This window comes from Phyllopteryx taeniolatus, chromosome 17 (genome assembly GCF_024500385.1).
Source record: "Phyllopteryx taeniolatus isolate TA_2022b chromosome 17, UOR_Ptae_1.2, whole genome shotgun sequence".
Lineage (NCBI taxonomy): Eukaryota > Metazoa > Chordata > Actinopteri > Syngnathiformes > Syngnathidae > Phyllopteryx > Phyllopteryx taeniolatus.
This window is the reverse complement of record NC_084518.1, coordinates 18,662,690-18,685,289: the sequence shown is the minus strand read 5'-3', so window position 1 is coordinate 18,685,289 and position 22,600 is coordinate 18,662,690. Positions and strand designations below refer to the sequence as shown.

The window sequence follows — 22,600 nt, the reverse complement described above, 5'->3', positions numbered from 1 at the left end:
TTAACCATTTGGAGTGTATAAGGAAGTGGAAAGGCAGGCCTGTTGAGTTGACTTCATGAATTGACCACTTTGTAACATTTTTAACTGCATTTAAAGAGAATTCACAGATCAAGCTTATTAACATTCTTAACTGTAATACTGTAAAGTATAAAAAAAAATTAAAAAAATGTTTAAAAGGAGGGGCAGCAAGGTGTTTGAGTGGTGAGTGGTTTTGCATGTTCCCTTGTGCTTGCATGGGTTTTTGCTCTCCTTCGCCAATTCCAAAAACAGGTTTGTTGGGTTCATTGAAGACTCAAAATTGTCCATAAATGTGAATATATGTGTGTGAATCCATATTTGTCTGTATGTGCCCTGCAATTGTCTGGTGAACTGTTGAGGATCCGCCTCTCGCCCAAAGTTAGCTAGCACCCGCGATCCTAATGAGGATAAGCGGTATAGAAAAACCAACGGCTGTATTAATAATGTCCACTTATTGTCGCTTTAGCCATATTGTACCGAGAGCACTTTCGTCGCTACGCTTCCGCTATGTCGCTCCTTCCGTAACGTGTGTTATAAAGCTCTGTAAAGAGGATGAGGCGAAATTTCAAGAGGGAAGGTCGCTTCCTGTTCGGCTGAGTCGGAAATACCGAACCCCAAAGCCTCAGAGGCCGCCTTCAGATTAGACTACACGCACACACACATGCGCGTTTACACAACAGTAAACTGGAACACACCCAAGAGCACACAAGTAAGCAGCCATGCGAAGTTTGCGGGGGTAAACATAGCACGCACGTCCTCTTGTAAGCGTATAGCCGCATGACTGGAACACACACAAGCGTATAAACACACACACACACACTGAAACTCCCATCCGTTGGGAGTATTGTTGGATTCTTCCTCTTCTGACGCCCGCCAGGCTCAGGAAAAGGAAATGCAGTCTTGTGTAACCTACCCAAGCAGAGATACAGAAAGAGAGAGGTTTTTTTTTTGTGTCGGACGGCGAATCCTCATGACGAATTCCGATCAATCTTGGTCTAGACGTGTCTTACCCGTGCAGTCCGTGGAGGCCAAAGTTGAGGTTTGCGTAAGAAGTTGGCAGTTTTTCAGAAAACAAACTTGTCAGACAGTCTAGCACCGAAACAAAACAAAAAAATTATTACAATTGAATTTTTAAGTTTGTACGCAGTCCATTTCGGGATGCTGGTCGATGTTCAACGTCTGATTTGTTTGTATTTCAAACCAATTTCTTCTATAATCAATATTGTCAATAAAAATACTGATGGTCCTTGGCGAGCAATTAACTATCTTACACGTGTAAAAATACATATTCTCCCCTCCAAATACCTCAAAATGTGGCTACTAATGGCTAAACCACTGGCAACAAAAGTGAGTACACTCCTTTGTGAAAATGTACATGTTGGGCAGATTAAATTGAATTTTGGTTTGATTGCTCTTACACTGCCTCATACTGAGGATCTGGGGGAAAAAAAGAATCATTGCTCAACATAACATGGTCTAATAAAACATTTGAAAAAAATGTAAGGGCTGTACAGGACTCACTTTTTGTAAGATACTGTAGGTACCGGCGTAAAGCATCCATTTTCCCCCTAACCAGTTTTGTAAATTCTGAAGTCAAAGTGATGCAAAACCTCAAGTTAAAAAGGTTTCGCTTTCATAACATTTAAAAACTTAAGATATTATTTGTTTTCCGTCATGGTTGTCAAACCAATTTTGCCCGTTTATTAGGGACGGGCATAATAACCGACAACGGGGTTTACTCGGTTTACGACAGAGTTCCGTTCGTATGACTGCCAACGAATTTGCACGAAGTCCTAACATGCTGTTAACGATCACTATAGCCTACGCTAACCAGACATGGCAGAAGTATTGACACTCTGTAGGTAAGCAACGTAAAAAATAGTCATACTTATTCGACTCCAAGTCAAAAAGTATAGACTCTGAAATGAAAATCTGTAATTCTCTTCCCTGTTTTTTCCGCCATATTGATCTTATTGATCGCGAGCAATCAAGATCTCAAGCACAGTTGGTTTTCCCCGTGTCTTTTTTTTTTTTTCACCGTTTCGTCATCCGCAGTGGTTGAAAAAAGTAAAGCATTGAAAGTACAAATATCTCTTTTCAAATGTAAGGGAGCAAATTGAAACTGAGGCAAAGTTGTAGAAGTGTGTCTCCTCTCAACAAACTCTGAAAAAGTTCTTTAGGTACTCTTTTTGCTCCTCCACTCGGGAAGTAATGTACCGATTCACCGAGACCTGGCTTCTCCCTTTTAAGAGTTTATTCACATTTGAAAGCCCGCACGCAAACACCTACGCGTTAAAGGGAAGGCCATTAGCGCTAATGGTATACCTTGGACTGAGTGCCGATCATGAGTAGTTGTACAGAAGCGAGGACGTTATGCATTCCGTCATTGGGCCATTTGGATACCTTTTCATTTTGCCTGAGTGCCGCTTTTTCAATGGTAATCTTGTTCATTACCTTGTTCGCTCTATTTGTAATTGTACAATCCAAGACAATAGAATCACTAGCTAATGTGCTAATGGATGTGACTACACAATGGTTTGACATTCACTTTCCCCTTTTTTCTTTTCCTTTTTTCCACTAAGTTCTTGCCGACTCTTTCCGAATCTGAGATATGCAAAACTGTCGATGTCTGAGGATAATGTTGACAAAAAATGCCGAGATCGTGACAATTTTCATTGTTTTCGAGATTCCCCCATGACGCTTCGAAGACCAACAAGTTCATGTTTCTGCGGGAACCTATGCAAATTAGTGTGAACGAATTTCTCAGGACTGTTTCAAGCTCCCTGTTGAACACCATCCCATAAACAGCTTCAGTGTACACCAAATTTGTAGCGCCTGCACAAAAGAAGGACATTTTTAAAGACCATGCAAAGTGAATTCAGAGATTTGTTTCTAAATGCCGTTACACATTTCAAGGTAATTGCTGAAAATGTGCAAAGACTGAGAACTACGTAGTAGTCACTTGTGGGGATATACTGTAGTGTTAAAGTGTTTTTCACCATTTCAGTTTTCCTCATTTTTTTTGCGGGTGGCTCAAACGGCGCAGCGTGACGTAATTTTGAGTCGCCTCTCCGCGCACATCACAGAGAGAAGCTGGAAGAGCAAGGTAAAAATTGTAAAAAAAAAACTAATAATAATAATTAATTAATTAAGTCTGACGCGACAGCCAGCGTGTGGACAGGGACTCCGCACTGGCGTGGCAGCTTTGGAGTGCCTCGTTGTTGCGGCGTGAAAAACCCCTTTAAATATTTTCATTTTTGTTTTCAAGGTAAATATTTTCATTTTTGTCAAATTTCAAGGTGAAAGAATGACATTTACCTTATTTTTATTGCTGTTAAATGTCAAAATGAGTCAAATTGGACCTGAATTAGGGGTTAAAACTTGTAAATGAATTTTTGCTTTGAGCCGTATTGGAAAGCCATGTGAGCGACAACCTGCCTGCATTCAACTTTCCAAAATGAGCCAACCGCCTGACACCACTTCACAAAAAAAAAAAAAAAAAATCCCAGAAATATAAACTGCTAAATTCCCCGCTGATGCTCACATGTCGGGAGCATTTCCCCCCTCGAGGGTTATTTTTAGGACACTTCCCCCTCTCCCCTCATTTTCCCTGGTGTTTAGATGGTCTGGTCCCGACCAGAGGAAGAGGAGTGGCAGGGAGGGGAAATGTTGAACAATGACTTTATTAACAATGATGCCCGACACATGCAACACCAGGACTTAACTTTGTCGCTCCAACTCAGGATATACTGTCAAACTTTTCCCACTTTGGATTTAATTCTTTTCAAACTCCTTTTCTTTTCTTTTTTTACTGTGTGTATTTTGTCTCATCCAAATGGAAGTTTGCTAACAAGCGTCAAGCATGTTAATCCCAAGTGAGTATGTGTTTGAGTCATAATAGAATGTGTGTCTATGATGACAGCTGCTTTTTAATAGGCCTCCACCAGATAAGCGGCTGATTGGTGTTTAATTGGCATCGTGAGCAGTAATTAATTAGAAGCCGATGCAGCCTCAGCTACTGTAAACGTGTCCTCTGTGAATGTCTGTTTGTCGATTACAGAGGGAGCTTTTTCTCTTCCGGCAAAAAAAAAAAAAGAAAAAAAAAAAGAAATCACGTTAAAAAAATGCAGAAATGTTGCTTGTATGGCTTAACTTTATGTCTTTAAAATAGAATCTAAAAAATCTTATTCGGGATTTTAATCCATTTTTCCCCTTCATTTATGGAAAAATCAAATGACAATGACATTATTTTTTCCCAGCAAGTGAAACTAGCTGTTTCCCCTTTTGATATAACGGGTATGTAAACACGATATTTAACGAATTAACATTTTAAATGTTCAACAATTCAACACCGTAACATTTTCGGCTCAAACTGCATGTTTGCTGTCGACATCAGCAAAATATTTGAGGCCTGGCAGCACATACCTCGGGTCCAAAGTTTCAAACACGTGGATAAACGTCAAAGCTTTTTCTACATACAAATGGGCACCATTTCTTTGGCAATGTTGAGCACGAACGACTCAGTTAAGAATTATGATATACTGATTTTATATACTGTACAGTGCTGTGTAGTACGCAAAGTATTGTCAAATTCACAACAACGTAAAAAATTAATTCTGTTTTTTTTTTGTTTTGTTAGTTTTTTTTTTTTTTTTAGATAGAGTCGCTATACAGGTTGGAAATGTCGCTAAACATAACTTCAAAATAGCCAATTTGGTAGCACTAACTGCTTTTGTAAACTAGCTCCACTTTGTTAAACTGACACATATTTTAATTAAACATTGTACATTTATACACCAAAATATTCATCCAAACCATATAGTTTGTTTTACAAAAGTCTGCTATTTTTATGCTAACATACAATGAGAAATACCACAGACAGGCTAACAGAAATTAGCATCGATGTTGTGGTAATTCTAAACTCGAATAACTGATAACTTAACACACTCGTAGCAGCAACAAACAAAGCATACAACAATACTCGCATGCATATATTCTCTCGGTTGGGGACATTCACTGCCGCTTCTTCTTGGTTCTTAATTACGCTGTATTTTTTTCCAGTCCACCTCAATGCTGCCCAGGATGTTGTGGCACAACGAGGTACTACATGTGAAGGCACACAACACTGATTTCTGACTTGTCTGGATACTGTAAATTCCAAAAAAGACAATTGCCAAAAAATTCTGCGATAAAAGTGGGGACGCAAACAAGAACCATGATATAGTGGGGGGTTGTCTGTAAGTCATACAATCGATTTCATTTTATTATTGTTATCGGCGCATTTTTTTGACATCAGGATAATAATTTTGTGTACATTTGTACAGGAAATGTGGATTCCAAAGTGTTGCTTTTCAGGAGAGTTCAACTTCCCTTGTGAACTACAGACGTATCACCTACTTAGCTCTTGTTTTTTTCTCGTCAGTGGTTTATCCGTGTAGAGATTTTGACTCTTTGTGCTGTGTTCCTGTCAGCTTCAGTCATGAACATTCTTGATCATGTTTACACCGAAGCGCTACAAATGCAAAAGGAAATCAAGAACAAGCCGCACCACAATTTGTTTGTTTGGAAAAAAAAAAAATAATCCCCAGCCGTCGCTCCAATTTGCTTCACCGTAACTTGGGAGGGTTTATCCCAACTCATTAAAGCTCTGCGCGGAACTACAAACTTTTTTGGGTGCGAGGGGGTCCGGGGAGGGGGGAATTCAGAGGAACTGTCTTTCCGCTGGAGTGTAGTTTGAGTGTTGTTCGTAACGGATGGCAACAAGAGTGCTGGCAGTCGCTCATAATGCAGATGTACCTAACTTGCGGAAGCTTCCATGTGAAAATCATTTGGATTTTTGTATCATTTATTATTATTTTAACCTGTCCGATTTGGCAGTTTAAGCTGGGTACAAACATACGATAAGCATTTTTTGACCCCCTTCCATTCAAAGTCAGGAAAGGCCTGGTTGTCAGATTTCGCTAAAAGATTATCCTTAGTGATTATCCTACGGTGTGAGATGTGTTACCCGATTGTCGGTGGAGATATCGTTATGTGTGTGGTGTGATGTGTTGGTCATCTCAAGTACACCACAAAATCAGACCAGGAATATTTCCATTTGTGGACATGATCATAACCTTGACGGACTCAGGGGCCCTTATGGATGATGGAAAACTTAAATTTCCAATTAATATTCAGGGTTTTAAAGCTAATCACCTACTGTTATATGCCAAAAAATTATTGCGCAGTCGTTACCTGTGAAACCCTGATTTCATCTTTCTCCTTTCAGCATATAGAATCTTTAAAGACTCTTTAAACAAGATGTCCTTGGACAAGAGACATATAAAAAAAAATTTAAAAAAAAGCTCTTTGCTCTCGCTTTTGCTTGCTGTTTTGGCTTAAAGATAGTACAAGAGGTTGCAGCGAATATAGGAGATTATTTCAGTGCAGAGTAAGGTGTTATCATTAAAAAAATATGGAGCCAAAAGGTTAATTAAGAGTTTTTTTTGCGTGTTACTCTATACATAATGTGATTACAATTTCCCTCGGGTAATTCCGAAATGGTGTGGGGGGGTGGGGTGAGGGGTTTGGAGGGGGGACATCTGTGAGCACACAAGCAAAGTACAACAACAAGAAGTTCTTCTGGCTTGGTTTAGTCCACTCATAATAAATACATTTACAACGCAAAGATTGCACTCCTTTATTAGGAATCATAGAATCGGTGTTTAGTGTTCTTCCGATACTCGCTTATTAAATCAATTTTCCATCCTGAAATGAATTTCAAATGCACAGTACTGAATTGTAAAATATAAATATACACACATAAGAACAGAGAATGTAAAGAAACAAACTGTTTTTATAAAGTGAAATTAAGCCGAAAGTCGCACACACTATAGTATTCTTCTGTTGATGTGTACCTTTAAGGGGCGTGGCCTAGTGAGTGACATCAGGAGCTCTGATTCCAGCTCAGGTTGGCTACCACACGATAAGCATCTGTTCCATGTTCCTTGCGAGTGTTTTCATTTTGTATTTGTGTGTTGGACTGTTTGTCCAGTTCAATAAACGACTGAAAGTGCAGCGGAAACTGTGGCTGTCTTTGCCCACACAACTTGAATTACTCCATCATATTTGTTTTCACTCCACTCAAGTGCTAGTGTGTCTGACGCTTGCTAGTACATCAAATTTTGGCCCACAACACAAAGCAAAAAAAAAAAAACTCATAGGTCAAGATTCCACCGTATCTTTTCGGTGAGTTTTCTGGGGAGAAGACTTTGAAGAAGTATCCTGGTCTATGCTAATGCTAGCCAACTCGATAATGGCTGAAGGACATCAGGGCAACTAGCGAACAAGCGATAAGGAGATCAAACCCGGCCCAGGGAGGTGCGATACTGTCAGAATATGCGCGCAATTCTCATCTGACAGCAAGTTACGTAAGCGGGGAAAAATGGAAATGGACAGAAATAGAAAAGCAGGAGAGCGGGTAGCTTGAAAATGACGCTAATTCACGCCTGACCTAATTAGCGTGTGGAGGTTTTAAGCCCGGGGCGAGGAAAAAAAAACACTCCACACCTGTCAGAAACAACATTTACTGTAAAGCCGGGCCTTGGCGTTCAATCGTCAAACCGCCTCGACTCCGTGTTTATGTAAGCGATGCTATCTGCCGAGCTCCCGTTTGGCTATTCCCGCGGTCGGTAAAGGCCTTTTCCTTTTTCCGAATGACTGTGTGTGGAAGGAAGTTGTGGTGTGGCCCCTCTGGGCTCAGATAAGAGATTTGGATGTCCGATTAAGCGGGACCCCGCCTTGCTAGGCGAGTGTCATAACGTGTTTGAAGGCTACCATTTTGTTTTTTGCCCATAGCTTTGACGAGGACCTTAGGAACATCAGCAAGGAAACGTATGCAAATGTCAGATTTTCCATTAGCACCTCTTGCACTTGTTCTCATCCAACTACGTTAAGTTTATAAGCGACAGACAAGTATGAGTCTTAACAGTTTTGTCATCTCTGGACAAGTTGAATTTCCAGCTTCATTGTCAACATCAAATAACTCGACTGCATATCATCGACTATGTGTCATCGGACGTCAGGAAAGCACACACGCAAATCCTTCCGGGCGGTCGCGTTCGTTCTTTCGCTTCCATTTCATCTGACATTTGACATGTGAGTGCTGAATTTCACCTTTTTTTTATCCCTCAGTGAACTACTCGCAAGTGTAGTAAGTGTTCAGCTCGAAGGTCAGGAACTCGCTGGAGAGTATCTAAAAGGGACTTTTGAATTTTAAAATGAGAGAGACTCCACACGACGAGGAAACAAATCCAGCAACTAATAATCTCTTCTCCTTGTCATTTTTGTTGTGGTGAATGTCTCAGCTTAACCACCTTGACCACACACGGATTTGTGATCGTAATTATTAACCGGTTTCAAAATTGAAGATTGTAGACGTCGACCAGTTTCTGAACATATCGTGGAGGGGGAAAAAAAAAAAATCACTCTTCACACACTCTAAACCACAAAATAGTCACTTAGGGTAATCCTTTCGAGACATTCGATAATCGGGGCCTTGGATGAATTTGATCATGAAGAAGAAAAAATGCTCGCGTACGGCCCGATTTTAACATTCACTATTGTCGGCCTCAACTGTTTTAGTAGATCGGGGAGGAAAAAAATCCACCTGATCCAATGCTAGAAGACGCTCCCTCAGGATAACCTTTCAGACACATACGAAAAGATGCCAGGGAGGGAAAATGCTCAAATTGGGCACAATTGTCGGTATGTGTGTACACCGCTACAGACCATTTAAATGTTGCTAGTCTAGTTTTCCCTGCTCGTTTCTTCAAAAAAAGTGCTTCAAAATGTGACGCTCGGGGTTGCAACCCTTTTTCTCTGTGGTAGTGGCGGTTTAGTGGGGGGGGGGGGGGGGGGGGGGGGAAGTGGCTTGTTATGGCCAGGGCTGTAACACCCACATATCCCTTGGATTTCCGCGAACACATGCGACCTGATCGCCCAGCACACTTGATCCCGTTTCAAGCTCAAATGTCACATCTCCGTCGTAAGGCCCCCCGAAATAGGCTCAGTTGTTCTTTTACTGGTCAGGATAATATAATGCCATATTTCCTCATTGCGTTTATTCACTCACCTGCACCAGAGTAGAGTACCAGACATCTGTTTGGGGTATGGCCCGGCTAAATTTGCCCCTTTTCACACTGCATTCCTGGTAAATTGGCATAGCATTAGAGTTGGCATTTATTTGTCGGAAAATTCCCATATTCCTTCCATCCCGTCCCGCATCGGTACCATACACACAGGAGAGCGAGCCTGAAGAAGCCATGAAAATGAGAGAAAGAAAGAAAAGTAGGCTCGAGTTTATGCACGACCCTAATGAGGACAAACGCTATCGAAAATGGACGGATGCTTGAAGCCGGGGAAATATTTTGTCTCATTTTGCACCGTACTGTATTTGCGCTTGATTGAATGTATTTTCAATTCTCACTGTCTCACTGTCCAAGTGGACCGAGTTCGCGCCCCACTCTCAGCCAGTCAGCTGTAATTAAAATTGTCACAGGTAATGAATTGCCAGCATGGTCATTAATTATCCCAGGTCATTTTCAACGCAAATGGAATCAAAGCTAATAAAGAGGCAGCTGATTAAGTGCAAATATTTGGACTCTTAAAGCCACCAGAGCGTGAAAGGATTGCCATTGACTCAAAAGTTGTTGGGGTTTTTTTTCTTTGTAGAGATCGAAGCCAAGGAGGCCTGCGATTGGCTACGAGCGGCCGGCTTCCCTCAGTACACGCAGTTGTACAAAGGTAAATAACTCAAATCATCCCATGTGTATTTATATCTTGAAGGATCATTGTGTTTTTCTGGTATAAATCTAAAAAAAGTTTAGTTGACTTGAATATATTTGTCATATTTATATTTTAATATTTGTATTCCGTGACTTTTTCTTGTTTGCATAGTGATGGATTCTTTGCAATGGTTCTTGCTCTTAAGAATATAATGCATTTGTTCTTATTTGCATTAATGATCAGTTTCAAGTTGCAAAGTTATTGTTGTAGTGTGTTAAAAGCTTGCTGGAGGAACGTGAACGGGACCCGGTATTGAGACTTGTGGAACATCCTTGGTTAATAGCAAGACAGTAGATAAAATCTTACCCAGAGTCACACATTGCTATCATTGGAATAGATCATTTTGAAACCAGTTAGTGGACAGCAACATCTGTCAGTATTTATAGCAGCAGAGCATGGTCAACTCCGATACGACTGCTGAGGAAATCCCAAAAGTAAACTTGATGTGTTTACGTATAAGACTGCAGGTTCCCGATCGACGTGGAGCTCGCGAAGAAGGATCACTACTTCCTTGATAAGGATGCTCTGGATTCCCTCTGCAGGTAAGACAATTGGGTATGTTTTGCTTGCAAATGCTGTTGTTTGTCCGTTGGGACCCCATGTCAGACCCTGGCAGCAGTTGATAATTACACACCACACAGAAAGCGTCTAATGCCACTTTGGGAGTCCTTGAACCACTTTGCAAGTCGCAGCCACTTTCCCTGTTCGGCTTTAATGAGATTTGGACGGCAGCTCACACTTTAGCTCTCTCCGGGCTGCAAAGTTGTGTTTTGGCGGGATGTCACGGTAGAATAAAAGTGCTAGAAAAGTTATGATACAATTCCTGCCGGGAACGAAACAAGCGGCTAATGACTGGAGCTAAGAAAAGTTGTGCTCACAGATAGCAAATTCATTGAAGGGAAAATAAAAGCAATAACTATCAATGTAGCAGTGGTTGGAAATAACAAAGTACAAATACAGAGTACTTTGTTACTGTATGGGGACTTGATAGTTTATAGGGAGAATATATATATATATATATATACACTGCCCTGCGATTGGCTGGCAACCAGTTCAGGGTGTACCCCGCCTCCTGCCCGATGACAGCTGGGATAGGATCCAGCGCTCCCGCGACCCTGGTAAGGAGAAGCGGCTCAGAAAATGGATGGATGCATATATATATATATATATATATATATATATACATGAAAATATATAGGAAAATAAAAACTTTGATTAAAAAAAAAAAAAAACACAAGCTTTCATAGGGATTTGCTTCTTTTAGCATCAGGTTAGTAGTTAACAATCATAATCATAGTTTTTTGATGATTTTGTTGTTGCTGCTAGGTTGAAAATGGTGTAGCGCTAAACAAATTTGAAACCTTTTTGTTTGTTTGTATGTTTTGCTAGCTATCTGGCTAATGTAGTGCTTCTTCAGTCCTTCCCTGGTGACCAGAATCTCCAATGTCACTTTTTTACAAACTTTGTCTTCCTCTTTGCAGGCGACTGATCACATTGAACAAATGTGCAGAGATGAGGTTCGACATGCCAAAAGCCAAACATCAAGTGAGTTGTGGAGAGGGTGAAGAAAAGAGAAATTCAAATGTGACCGCTGATACTCGTGTCACTAGTGTGCAATAGCGTCGCACCGTGAAATCTACGTGTTATGCATCATTTAGTTCGTAGGGATGATTCAGCCGGTTGGTGATTGGAAGCTTCTCTTTTGAGGAAGGATTTGCAACGAAAACTGGTTAATTACTGTTTGTAGTGAATTTGTGAGTAGCTGTATGTGAATATTGTACAATTACGGTGTCGTCTTTCAGGGCGATGAAGACTTAATCGAGGACGATTTCTGCGCCATCAGCCCCAGGTGGATCCACGACAGGCGGATGCAACAATGGCGGCGCCTGGACTCCTCTACGGACATTCTGCACTTATCCGACACCTTAAACTCCCCTCAGGACGTGTCTTTGTGTGACCACCGGGATGGCCGAGACCACCATGACATCTGCTCCATCCGCAGTTCAAGTAGCACTGACAGCGAAGGCCAAAACCAGAAGAGTCAGAGAGAAAATGTCGACCCTAACAGAAGCGCCACGGATGATCAGACGACCAGCCGGAGCTCGTCACGCTGCTCCTCCTCCAAGACTCCGTCCCTGGACATCTCGTTCAGCGGACCCCCATCCCCTGGAGGCGAAAGCGGTGGAGGATCGTCCACCATGAGTCTGGAAGCCTACGTCATTGATAAACCGCCCCGCAAGAAGGGGACCAGCCTTCTGAAGAAGATGGAGAAACTGAGGTTGAAAGGGACAACTGGCCTCCTCTCTGCACCAAGGAACCATGCAAGTCTGGCTGGGGTGGTCCGAGGCCCTGCGGGAGAAAGGGGCCCCTCGAGGTAAGGATCGTTTAATTGATTACTTGGCATTGACTTTTAGGTGTTCGTGAATTGGGGTTCCACTGTAGTAAAGCAGGAAATATTTCTAGGGCATGAAACATTAAACAATCTAACTAAAAACAGTAACAGCATTAATCACTGCCATTGACGGCTTTCGAAATCAAATATCCACGTTAACTGGGAAGGCTGGCAGTGAATGAGTTAAGACAAGGTGACGTGGTGTTCCTCTGGGCTCCTTTCTAGATCTACTCTTTTTTTTATCTTTGTTACAGAATCATACAATCAAACAAAAACTAGAAGTGTTGTCACCCACCTCACACTACACATATTTACTGCCTGCGATACTAAGTGTAAGCTAACCAAGCTAAACCTAAAGTGCTCACACAGTACTGCGTGACTGTTGTTGTTGGCTGTCGTTTGTAACGTCAGAGGACGCCCTGTATTGACATTTAACCTTTGTTTGGTTCATACATTTACTTCCTAGCTGTGCATCTTCATCGCCCTCGTCCCCACATGCCATGAGCAGCAGCAGCAGCAACAGCCACTCGGAGAGCAGCAGCGCGGTCAGCACGCCGAGCCCAGTCACACGGGTGCGGAGTAACTGCAAACGCACCGAAACGGGCGAGGGAGTGACCCTCCACAATAACAACCACGCAGGCACCATGGTGTGTATAAAACTCTTGATTGAAGAAGCCTAGAAATAAATGGAAATGATCACTTATTCAGTGGGGATTGCTTATCAGACCCTTGTCATTTTGTGTTTTTCTTCTCAATATCTTAAAGGAGACATAGCATTTTTTTTTTTTTTACAACTTCAAACAGTCTCCAAGTGTCTTAGTGCAAGGTGTCTGACATTCATACAGCACACTTAAGATTCGCTTGTTTCACTTTATTCGAAATCGCTTGGGTTTTTTTGGTGGGTCGGAACCGCCATCTGTCTTATGCTAATGCAGACTTTCATCACCATGACAAAATCAAGTGGCTTATTTTAGTGATATTGGAAAGTTCTGGAGGCACTGAGACTCCCTCCAGATCTTGAAACGTTCAACTGGCTGTGTCCATAAAGCAAATTAATTGCTGTTGCGCGAAGCCACCACTGGCTAATTTAACCATATCCCTCTCCCATAAAGCTATTTGATTGTATTGTCACTCATGGAGGCACCACGTCTTCACCTGCCAAGTCACGGGCGAAGAAACTTGGTGTTGGGGCGGTTAGTATGTAAATGTTCTTCAGGATTGTGAGGACGCCGGTGAATAATGCTTCCGACCTTTCGCTCACAGACACATTTTCAGAAATAGGCAGCTAACACAGAGAGAACCAACTACTTTTAGACAAGTAATTTTCCATAATATGGCCCTTTTGATTTTGACTTCCCCACTTCGTTTACCATCTCAGGACTACACGGACCAGATCAACAACAACAACAACAACAACAACATCAGCCACGACAGCTTACTCTTTCACATCCCCCATGGCCACAAACCGGGCACCTTTCCCACCTCCCTTGCCCACAAAAACGCCCTCTTGTCCCCCATCATGGACCAGTCCTCCGTCAACTGGCGGACGGGCAGCTTCCACGGTTACCAGGGGCGACGAAGTGGCCGCCGAGGCGCGTCGTCGCTCGCCGGCTCGCCGAGCCCGCCGGACCACCGCCTGAGCATCTACGATAATGTGCTGGACGACCAGCAACTGTCTGAAAGCGAAGGTGGCAGCGGGGGCAGTGTTAGCGATGCGGAGAGGATGGGAGATGAGGTGGGTACATTTCCTATATTGATTGCCTTTTATAAGAGGGTGGGATTTTATATCTTGGGGGGGATTCCCACCGGGTCCCGCAGGGTTCCCGTAGGATGGGAGTGAATTTCACTTTTAATCACAGGATTGGGCAGGAGTGGGTGCTAAAGTCACCAGGAGTGGAAACCATGATGGGAATGGAAACCATCTACTCCCGGTGACTTTCAAGATATTAATAAAAACAGAGCAGGATTGAGTGGGAGTAAAAAAAAAATAAAAACAAAGGGAGGGGAGGCTGAGAGTGGGGTTCTGTAAAATGTTGTCTCGGGATTGTGAGGGAATGGGATCAATCTCTGTCAGAATGGGAGGGAGCGTGACAGCCTCAAGTCTGGAACATATCCCCTGCCATAAATGGGTGTTCACTATACACCAAAGAAAGCTTTTGATTGCCATTAAAGTTGTTCATATGACCTCATTCTTTGGGTCGCTCAGGTAACTCGACTGTTGGGCGGCGAGGACGTTTTCTCGGCTCTGGATACAGTTTTGGAAAGGATCAACGACCTGCAGCAACTGGTGTCCACCTGGACCGAGAGTCTATCCGAAGACGACAGTCAGCGAGATTCCTCCTCCGCCTCTTCTTCGACGTCCTCCTGTTCCCACGACTCCCCTGCCAACGGTTCCACCGCCGCCTCTCCCTGCCCTTCCTCCCCTGCCCACATCCACCTGGAGGTGCAGCATTCAGAGGAAGAGGAGGAGGAGGAAGGGGAGGAGGAGGAGGACGAGGGGGAGGAAAGCTGTGAGAAGTCGTCGGTGAGCGAAGACGAGTCCAAGACCAGATCGCCGCAAGACAAGAGCAGGTGAGCAACCAGAAATTTCTCAGAGACAAGAATTTAGCTCAGTCGGGATCGATCCATTTCTCCCTAATAATCATTGTGCTTTATAATACACTTTAACTTGACAGCTCCTCAGTACGGCACTAACATTAGTCATTCTTTGCAGAGGATAAAGAATATATGACGTTGAGTACAGTTATGTAGACTGTCTGCGCATGTTGCTGCACTGTTTGAGTTCAAATATCCGTTGCTTAAGGGTTTAAAATACAGTAGGAAGCTTGTTAGCCCATCGATATTACAACAATTCAAAATCTTCTAAAAACTGCTACTTTAACACACATGGAGCACCTACACAACAGAGCACGCTCGCGGGCATATATCATATATCATTCTAAAGTATATATATATATATATATATATATATATATATATAATATGATAATAATATTTGGTATGGCATTTTTTTCAAATTTCCAGCCGAGTGAGCCAGCATCTGCACTGGTCCAGTGAGCAGAGCCTGCCCTCCCTGCCAGCCAGTCCGGGTGTGGAGAACCAGTCCGTCTCCCAGTTCGCGCTCCTTCAGAAGTTGGCCCTGCTCAAACTCACCGCCCTGATGGACAAACACTCGCCATCCAGCAAGCAAGGCTGGAACTGGTAAGGCCGCCGTAGAGGAATCAGCAGCGGAGTTTTGAATCAAAAGAGCATGTTTGATGAGAAACAAAACGTCATTGCGATGCGCAGGTATTTGCTGGTGCGTGGGCAAAAAGGGTAAATATTTTAGGCAGCCAATTTGGAAAAGTCATTTATTATTCATGGCTCAGGTGCAGCCCGGGTCCTCGGCAGTAAAATTACTGTAAGTAGCAACATGTTTTTTCCGAGCGTGAAATTATTGAAAAATCACACCCCGGAGATATTATACAGTAATAAAGTAGAATAATCTGGAGCTGTTTTTACCCATGAGTAATATTTGCTTTTCAGGAAGTGTTCCTTCCTTTTTATGAATAATTGGCCAGCAATGTCTTATGTCCTAATGTAAACAGATTTTTTTAATTAACCCGCAGCTAATTGGAGAGCGCCAGACAATTTAAGTTGTCTTGGCGGAAAATTGTCAATTAATCTGTTTTTTGAGTGAGCAATTATTTTTGGAATCCATTACTGAGTCAAGCGATTGTTAGAAGGTGAGAGAGACCACAAGGAAAAACTTACTCCTGATATATTGTACCTCACAAAAGTGCATACACCCCTCAGATTGTTGTAAATGTTTTCACACAAAATACTGACAATTTGAACATTTTCTCTTAGAGGTGTACTCATTTTTGTTGCCTGTGGTCTGCATATTAATGGCTGTGAGCCAAGTTATTTTTGAGGGGACATTTTGAGGGGTGTAATTTCTTCAGTGTTGTCCCGTCAGAAAAGATAACAAAACAAAAAAAAATCACTTGTAGTACCAAGACTGACCTGTGAGAGGCAGCATGGTGACACAGCACATCCAGACTGATTAAGAAAAGAAAGAAGAAGAAAGAGAGTAGTAAAAGTAAAGAAGAAATAGACGTGTAGTTTCTCGTATGGATTTGCCATCGGAAATATTGAACATATTTAACATTTACGATTGTTGGCCTAATTTTTTTTTTCTATAAGGAGATTGGGAGGAAACATCAATGAACACACGACAAACTACAAGATAATCGCTCGGTGTAATATTTTTGTGACATCCGATAATCGGGCCTTTGCTGACTGAAAATGCTCAAATTTTAAGGCAAGTCAACTTTGATGTCGTGTTTATTTATATCGATGTTAATCACAGGAGAATCTCAAACGGCTTAACTCGCTCACAAAGATCAAATACACCCACAAAAAAAGAAGAACGGAATCACAGATTGAGTAGAGGGATACCGCTTCCAGGATGATCAGGCTGCAATGGCTGCCAAGTGGGCAACGTTAATCACATGACGTATACTAGGTCAGATTAGCCCCGCCTCTCCGGGAAAGAGGAAGTAGAAAGGCAGCAGTCAAATTTGCCATTTAGCATTTATGATTGGCGTTCCCAATTGTTGCCTGAGCAGCTCAGAGAGGGAAAAAAAAATCACCCTTAAGACACCCAACACCACAAGATAATCGCTCTGGATAATCGCTTAGCGGCGTAGGAAAATTGGTCGAGGAAGGGAAAATGCTCAAATTCGGAAAAGTCTAAAAGTTCATTTTTTTTATACCAGGATTTCACAAGGAGGCAAGCATTGTAAGTGCCTGCATCATTAAGGCAAACATAATAATAATAATAATAATAATCTAAAGTTGTCTTTTTAGGAATACAGCCTATTCTGGGTGGAGGCTCATTTTTTCCGCTTTGCTTCTCAGAGGCGTTCTCAGATTCACAGGAAATGATGGTGATGTCATGAAAAGGGAGCTGGAAGGCCCTCATAACAGGATGACGAACCCAGTGAGAGCTTCATTAGCGATTACTAAAAAAAAAAAAAAATGTCCTGAAATGTCCCAGTCTTTGATCCTGTTCCATGATTTCCCTGCGCCTGCCTGCCTGCATGATTGTTTGTTTTTTTTCCAAGCTGGACACATTCAACCACCAGGGACACACACGCACAAAAAAGGGTTCATTTGGCTCTTCCTTCAAAGGAAACTCATTGGGCCATGTTGAGGATTTAGACAGTTTCCTGTGCTACTGTCTAAAAATGTAAATAAAACTCAGAGCAACAGCAGATCTCAGGATAATCTGTGTGGCCTGAAGGATGCGAAACCGTTCCTGAGGATCAGCGAGGCCACACGGGCGCAAGCAATGGTGGCAAGTCGAATTTGTGGAGAAGAAAATCGAAAATTGATGTCGAAATTGAAGACGAAAAATCTTTTCATTTTACGCAAATAAAATCGTACTATTACGAGAAGAGTCCTAATTTTATGAGGATAAAAATTCAAATTTTCTATGCCAAAATATTACAAGGTGGGAAAAAATGCACAATTTTCTGAGAGTTTTTTTTTTTTTTTTGTACATTTTTATTTGTACAAAATATTGTAAACTTATGCAGAAAAAAAATGGAATATGAGGAGCATCACATTTGGAATGTGTAAGTGAATCCAATTTGACTATCATGATTGGAAAAGTCTTAATTTTACAAGAAAAACAAAAGAATACTAAAGTGTCGCAATTTTATGTAATTCATGTCGAGAAATTACAAAATTGCAATTCATGACACTGAAATAGTGCTACACATGAATAAAGTCTTCATTTTATGGCAAAAAAAAAAGTTGTACATGTATGGGAATGAAATTGTACTATTATGAGAAAAGTCCTGATTTTATAAGAAAAAAAATCTTAATTTTTACGTGCCAAAATCCAACTTTTCTATTTCAAGATAAAAGTCATAATTGTACCTACTATTATATGCGAATAATGCTATAATTTTATGGTAGGGAAAAAAAAGCAGAATATGAATAGCAAGAAAGCTGGAATACAGCAGAATACATTCTTACTATAGTAAGTAGTAGTAGTAGTAGTTGTAATTTTTCACACAAAAAAATGTTATTTTTATGAGTATTAAATCCTATTATAAAGAGGAAAAGGCTTAATTTTCTGAGAAAGATGTGATTTTAGACCCAAAAAACTAATAATAATATTATATTTTGAAAATAATCATAGTTTTATGCAGATTACATGATTTTATAAGTTAAAAAATGCTGTAATTCTCACGAGAATTTTTTTTTCCTATTAAGACAAAAAAGCCAACTAATATATAATAATTTTACATGAAAGACAGCAAAGTCTTTATATTATTAAAACAAAGTCATTCATTTATTCTCTGTCCTGCAAAAATGCAGAATTTTACAAGCAAAAAAGTTAACATATTGCAAAGAAAAATATTGACGGGAATAAAATGGTTAAAAAATGTTGAATGAGCAAAAACCTCCGTTTTACATGTGAGTAGTTTTATGTAAGAAAAGACAATGGTCACTTGAAGAGAATGAAGTCGTAACCACATCGGCGTTTTCGCCCACAGGTGCGTTCCGAAGCCGTCGGTGCGGAAGGGCAAGACGTCGCCAGTCAAGGCCAGGCGGGTTTTCGGCCTTCCTCTTCTAGTCAACGTGCAGCGGACCGGAGAGCCGCTCCCTCCCGCCATCCTCAAGGCGCTCGTTTACCTCAGGACGCAATGTCTGGACCAAGTGAGCCCCCTTCAAAAATCATATTTTTTAAAGTTGTCATCGACGGCGTCGAAACTCATTGAAACTGCGCCCGATTTCAGGTGGGTCTTTTCCGGAAGTCGGGCTCGAAGTCTCGAATCCAGTACCTGCGCGAGATGCTGGAGTCCGACCCCGACGGCGTCTCGTACGACGGTCAGTCGGCTTTCGACGTGGCCGACTTGGTGAAGCAGTACTTCCGGGACCTGCCCGAGCCCGTCTTCACCTTCAACATGTGCGAGTCCTTCCTCCACATTTACCAATGTGAGGAGCACTTTTTCAAGCACGTCACATTTAAACTAAAATAAAATAAATTTTAAAAATGACAAAAAAAACAAGTCATGATGAGAAAGAACATTTTATGAAAAAGAAAATAGATATTCTGAATTTTTACCAGAGTACAAGTGTAACATTTCAGGAAAAAGTCAACATTTTACATGAATAAAGTTCGTATTTCTTGCCAAAAAAAAAATAAAAAATGTGAGGAAATATTCAGGAACACAGATGTGATTTTTACGACAAAATTGTAATGAAATGTGAAAATGTCATTTTTTCTTTTTTTTGTCCAGAAAAACGTAGATAAGGTTGTAATTTTTACCAGAATAAAAATATAATATGAGAAGTCTGAATTTTACATGACTCAAGTTTTTATTTCAGGCAAAAAAAAAAAAAAAAAGAAATTGTGGAAAAATTCAGAATATTAGGAGGAACAAAGTTGTCATTTCTTATGACAAAGTTGTAATATTACAAGAAAATGTCTAACGTTGTTTTATGAGGAAAAATGTACATAACATCATTATTATATGAGAAAATAATCATAAAATGTCGATGAAAAACAAAAAAAAGTGTGATTTTAAAAGAATAAATTTGTATTATGTTTTACAAAAATTCGTACATTTAATTCGAAAAGAAAATCCTAATCTTTATGTTTCACAATTTGTAATATGGCAAAATTGTCATAATGTTATGAGGAAAAAAAAGTCATACTGTCACGAGGGGGGGGGATCTAATTGTTATGAGTCAAGAAAAAAAAGTATGCTAATAATGCTGTTTTTTTATGAGGAAAAAACTTTGAATATTTGGAAATGACTGGTTTTTTTTCTTAAAGGTTTCAAATGTTACAGTTTAAGTTCATGAAGTTGAAAAAAGTAAAAAAAAAAAAAAAAAAACAATAACGGTACAGTCTAATTTTACATGAAAAAGTAATTTTATATAAAGAATTTGAAATATTACAGAAAACCAAGTTGTAAAAAAAAAATAATAATAATTCTCATATTGTGTGTACTGTGTATTACGTAAAACAAAACGGAAGAAAAATGAAGTCACGAGCTGAAACGTGTGCTCGTTCGTGTCTGCAGATTTCCCCAAAGATCAACAGTTGCTGGCGGCCCAGGCGGCCATCTTGCTGCTGCCCGACGAGAACCGCGAGGCGCTGCGCACGCTGCTCTTCTTCCTGCGCGACGTGGTGGCGAGCGTGGCCGAGAACCAGATGACGCCCACCAACGTCGCCGTGTGCCTCGCGCCGTCGCTCTTCCACCTCAACGCCGGCGCCGCCAGGTCACCTCGCATTCACATTTCATTGCTGACCTACGAAAACAGTGGATGTTTTACATTTGAGCTATATTGTTTACAAAGGTTTATGATGTATTTTATATTTGACTCCAGGAAACAACTGCTTTGAATAAAATCGGAGTACAGTATACAAGGAAAAAGTCGTACTTTTCTGAGAATTATTATTATATATTTTTTTTAATTTAAAGGCGTATTTTTACCAGAATTAAATTGTACTATAATATGAAAAAAAAGTCATGAAGAATTTTATGAGAAAAAAGGGGAAACATTTCTTATGGTGAATAATGTTTTCATTTTATTATTTAAAAAAAAAAAAAAAGCATAAAAAAAGTCTATTTGACATGAATTGCATGATACTATTATGAGGGGGGGGAATAATAGAAAGTTGTAATTTTACATAAAAGGTCTTAATATCAAGAGAAAAGAATTGACATTATTGTCATAATTTTATGTGAAAAAATAATTTTACTTGCACTATAACAGGGGAGGAAAAGTCACTTTTATGTGGATAAAATTGTTTTAAACAAGAAGTCATCATTTTATGTTAAAAGTAAGTTGTACTGTTATGAGGGAAAAAAAGTTGTCATTTTAATGTGACCAATGGCATAATTATACAAGAAATAATTTGTGCTATTACGACAAAAAGGTCATTATTTTATGAGAAAACAAAAAGTACTATTAGGAGAGAAAAAAAGTACGTGAATATTTTACAAATAAAGCCCAAATAAAGTTTTCATTTTGATGTACTTTTATGACAAAAAAAATATATTATTAGAAGAAAAATATCAATCATTTTAAGAGACAAATTTAGTGATCGAAAATCGACCTTTTACATGAATAAAGTCATAATTTATGAGAAACGGAAGTCAAACTTTTACATAAAAAGCCCTGATTTTGAAAATTGCCATTTTAATGTAAATCTTTTTTTTTTTTAAATAAATTATAATTTTACATGAGTAAAGTTGTAATTTTATAAACAAAAAAAATTACATGATGAAAATTGTAATTATATGATGGCAAAAGAAGTCATTTTTTCATAAAAAGTCCTAATTTAAAATGTTTCTAAATAATTTCTTCATTTTATGAGGAATAATTCTTAATTTTACATAAATTGCAGTTTTATGAGAAAAAAAATCATAATTTTACATGAGTAAAATCATAATTTAAAAAAAAATCCCCAAACTTTCTGCAATGTATGGTCAGCGACAACAACAATGTATTCCACCGGGCATCTTCAAACAAAGATCAAGATTAAAATTCCCATTTTACACGTAACAATGTTAAAACAGAAGAAAAACGTGATCTCTTCTCTTTGGTCAAGTCCAGTTGCTGGAGCTTCACTGACTTATTATTTTATTTTTTATTTTTTGTCCTTTTCCTTGCGTGTTTTGGTTACAGATCGAGTCACAGAAAGTACAGTTTGGGCCGCCCGGACCAGCGCGACCTAAGCGAGAACCTGGCCGCCACGCAGGGCCTGGCTGACATGATCACGGAAGCTCAGAGACTTTTTGAGGTAGCTCCCAGCAACCTTCGCAATCACAAATGCACGAAAGAGCCTCCAGAACGTTCCTTTGAAATTTCCTCCCAATTAGATTCCGGAGTTTTGGCCGGCTTTGAGCCCGAGCTTTGCGGCTCCGACCGAGGAGCCGAGCGGGGAAGAGCTGGAGGAGAAGCGGAGGAAACTCCAGCGGAGTACGCAGCTCCTCCTCAAGGAAGCCAGGGAGAAAAGCCGAGGCTGGGAGAGCCATCCTGCTCCCGAGCACGTGTCGCTGGCTGTCAAGAAGGTGCATTAGCCAGCTAGCGTTAGCAACTTTTTTTTATGTACGCTTAGCTTGTTTGACCACCTCAATAGCTATACGCTAGTTTAGGCTAAATACGTCATACATACTATTGTAAGTTAGCAGTTACAGTTAGCTAGTATGTTTTGATGTTAAATACAGTTAGCTAGTTTGAACTAAGATTATACAGTAAACCGTCGTTTATCGCAGGAGTTACGTTCCAGAGAACCCCTGCAGTAAATGAAATACGCTATTTAGTGACAATGCCAATTTGTGTACAGAGAGG

General features: G+C 40.4%; 1 protein-coding gene across 3 annotated transcripts in view; it reads left to right on the top strand.

The window, feature by feature from the left end:
* The window catches only part of si:dkeyp-23e4.3 (rho GTPase-activating protein 7), a 45,632-nt gene that overhangs the window by 19,429 nt on the left and 3,603 nt on the right, over nt 1-22,600 (top strand). For 2 of the 3 annotated variants that reach the window (XM_061751426.1, XM_061751427.1), the window contains exons 2-14: nt 9,730-9,801; nt 10,304-10,385; nt 11,325-11,388; nt 11,646-12,217; nt 12,702-12,882; nt 13,614-13,970; nt 14,442-14,806; nt 15,260-15,436; nt 18,787-18,949; nt 19,030-19,228; nt 20,323-20,521; nt 21,935-22,049; nt 22,129-22,320. In XM_061751426.1, coding sequence (XP_061607410.1) covers nt 9,730-9,801; nt 10,304-10,385; nt 11,325-11,388; nt 11,646-12,217; nt 12,702-12,882; nt 13,614-13,970; nt 14,442-14,806; nt 15,260-15,436; nt 18,787-18,949; nt 19,030-19,228; nt 20,323-20,521; nt 21,935-22,049; nt 22,129-22,320 — 2,738 coding nt within the window. Of the gene's footprint in view, nt 1-3,639; nt 3,894-9,729; nt 9,802-10,303; nt 10,386-11,324; nt 11,389-11,645; nt 12,218-12,701; nt 12,883-13,613; nt 13,971-14,441; nt 14,807-15,259; nt 15,437-18,786; nt 18,950-19,029; nt 19,229-20,322; nt 20,522-21,934; nt 22,050-22,128; nt 22,321-22,600 lie in introns of those variants that run through there. The other variant, XM_061751428.1, reaches the window with a different exon arrangement.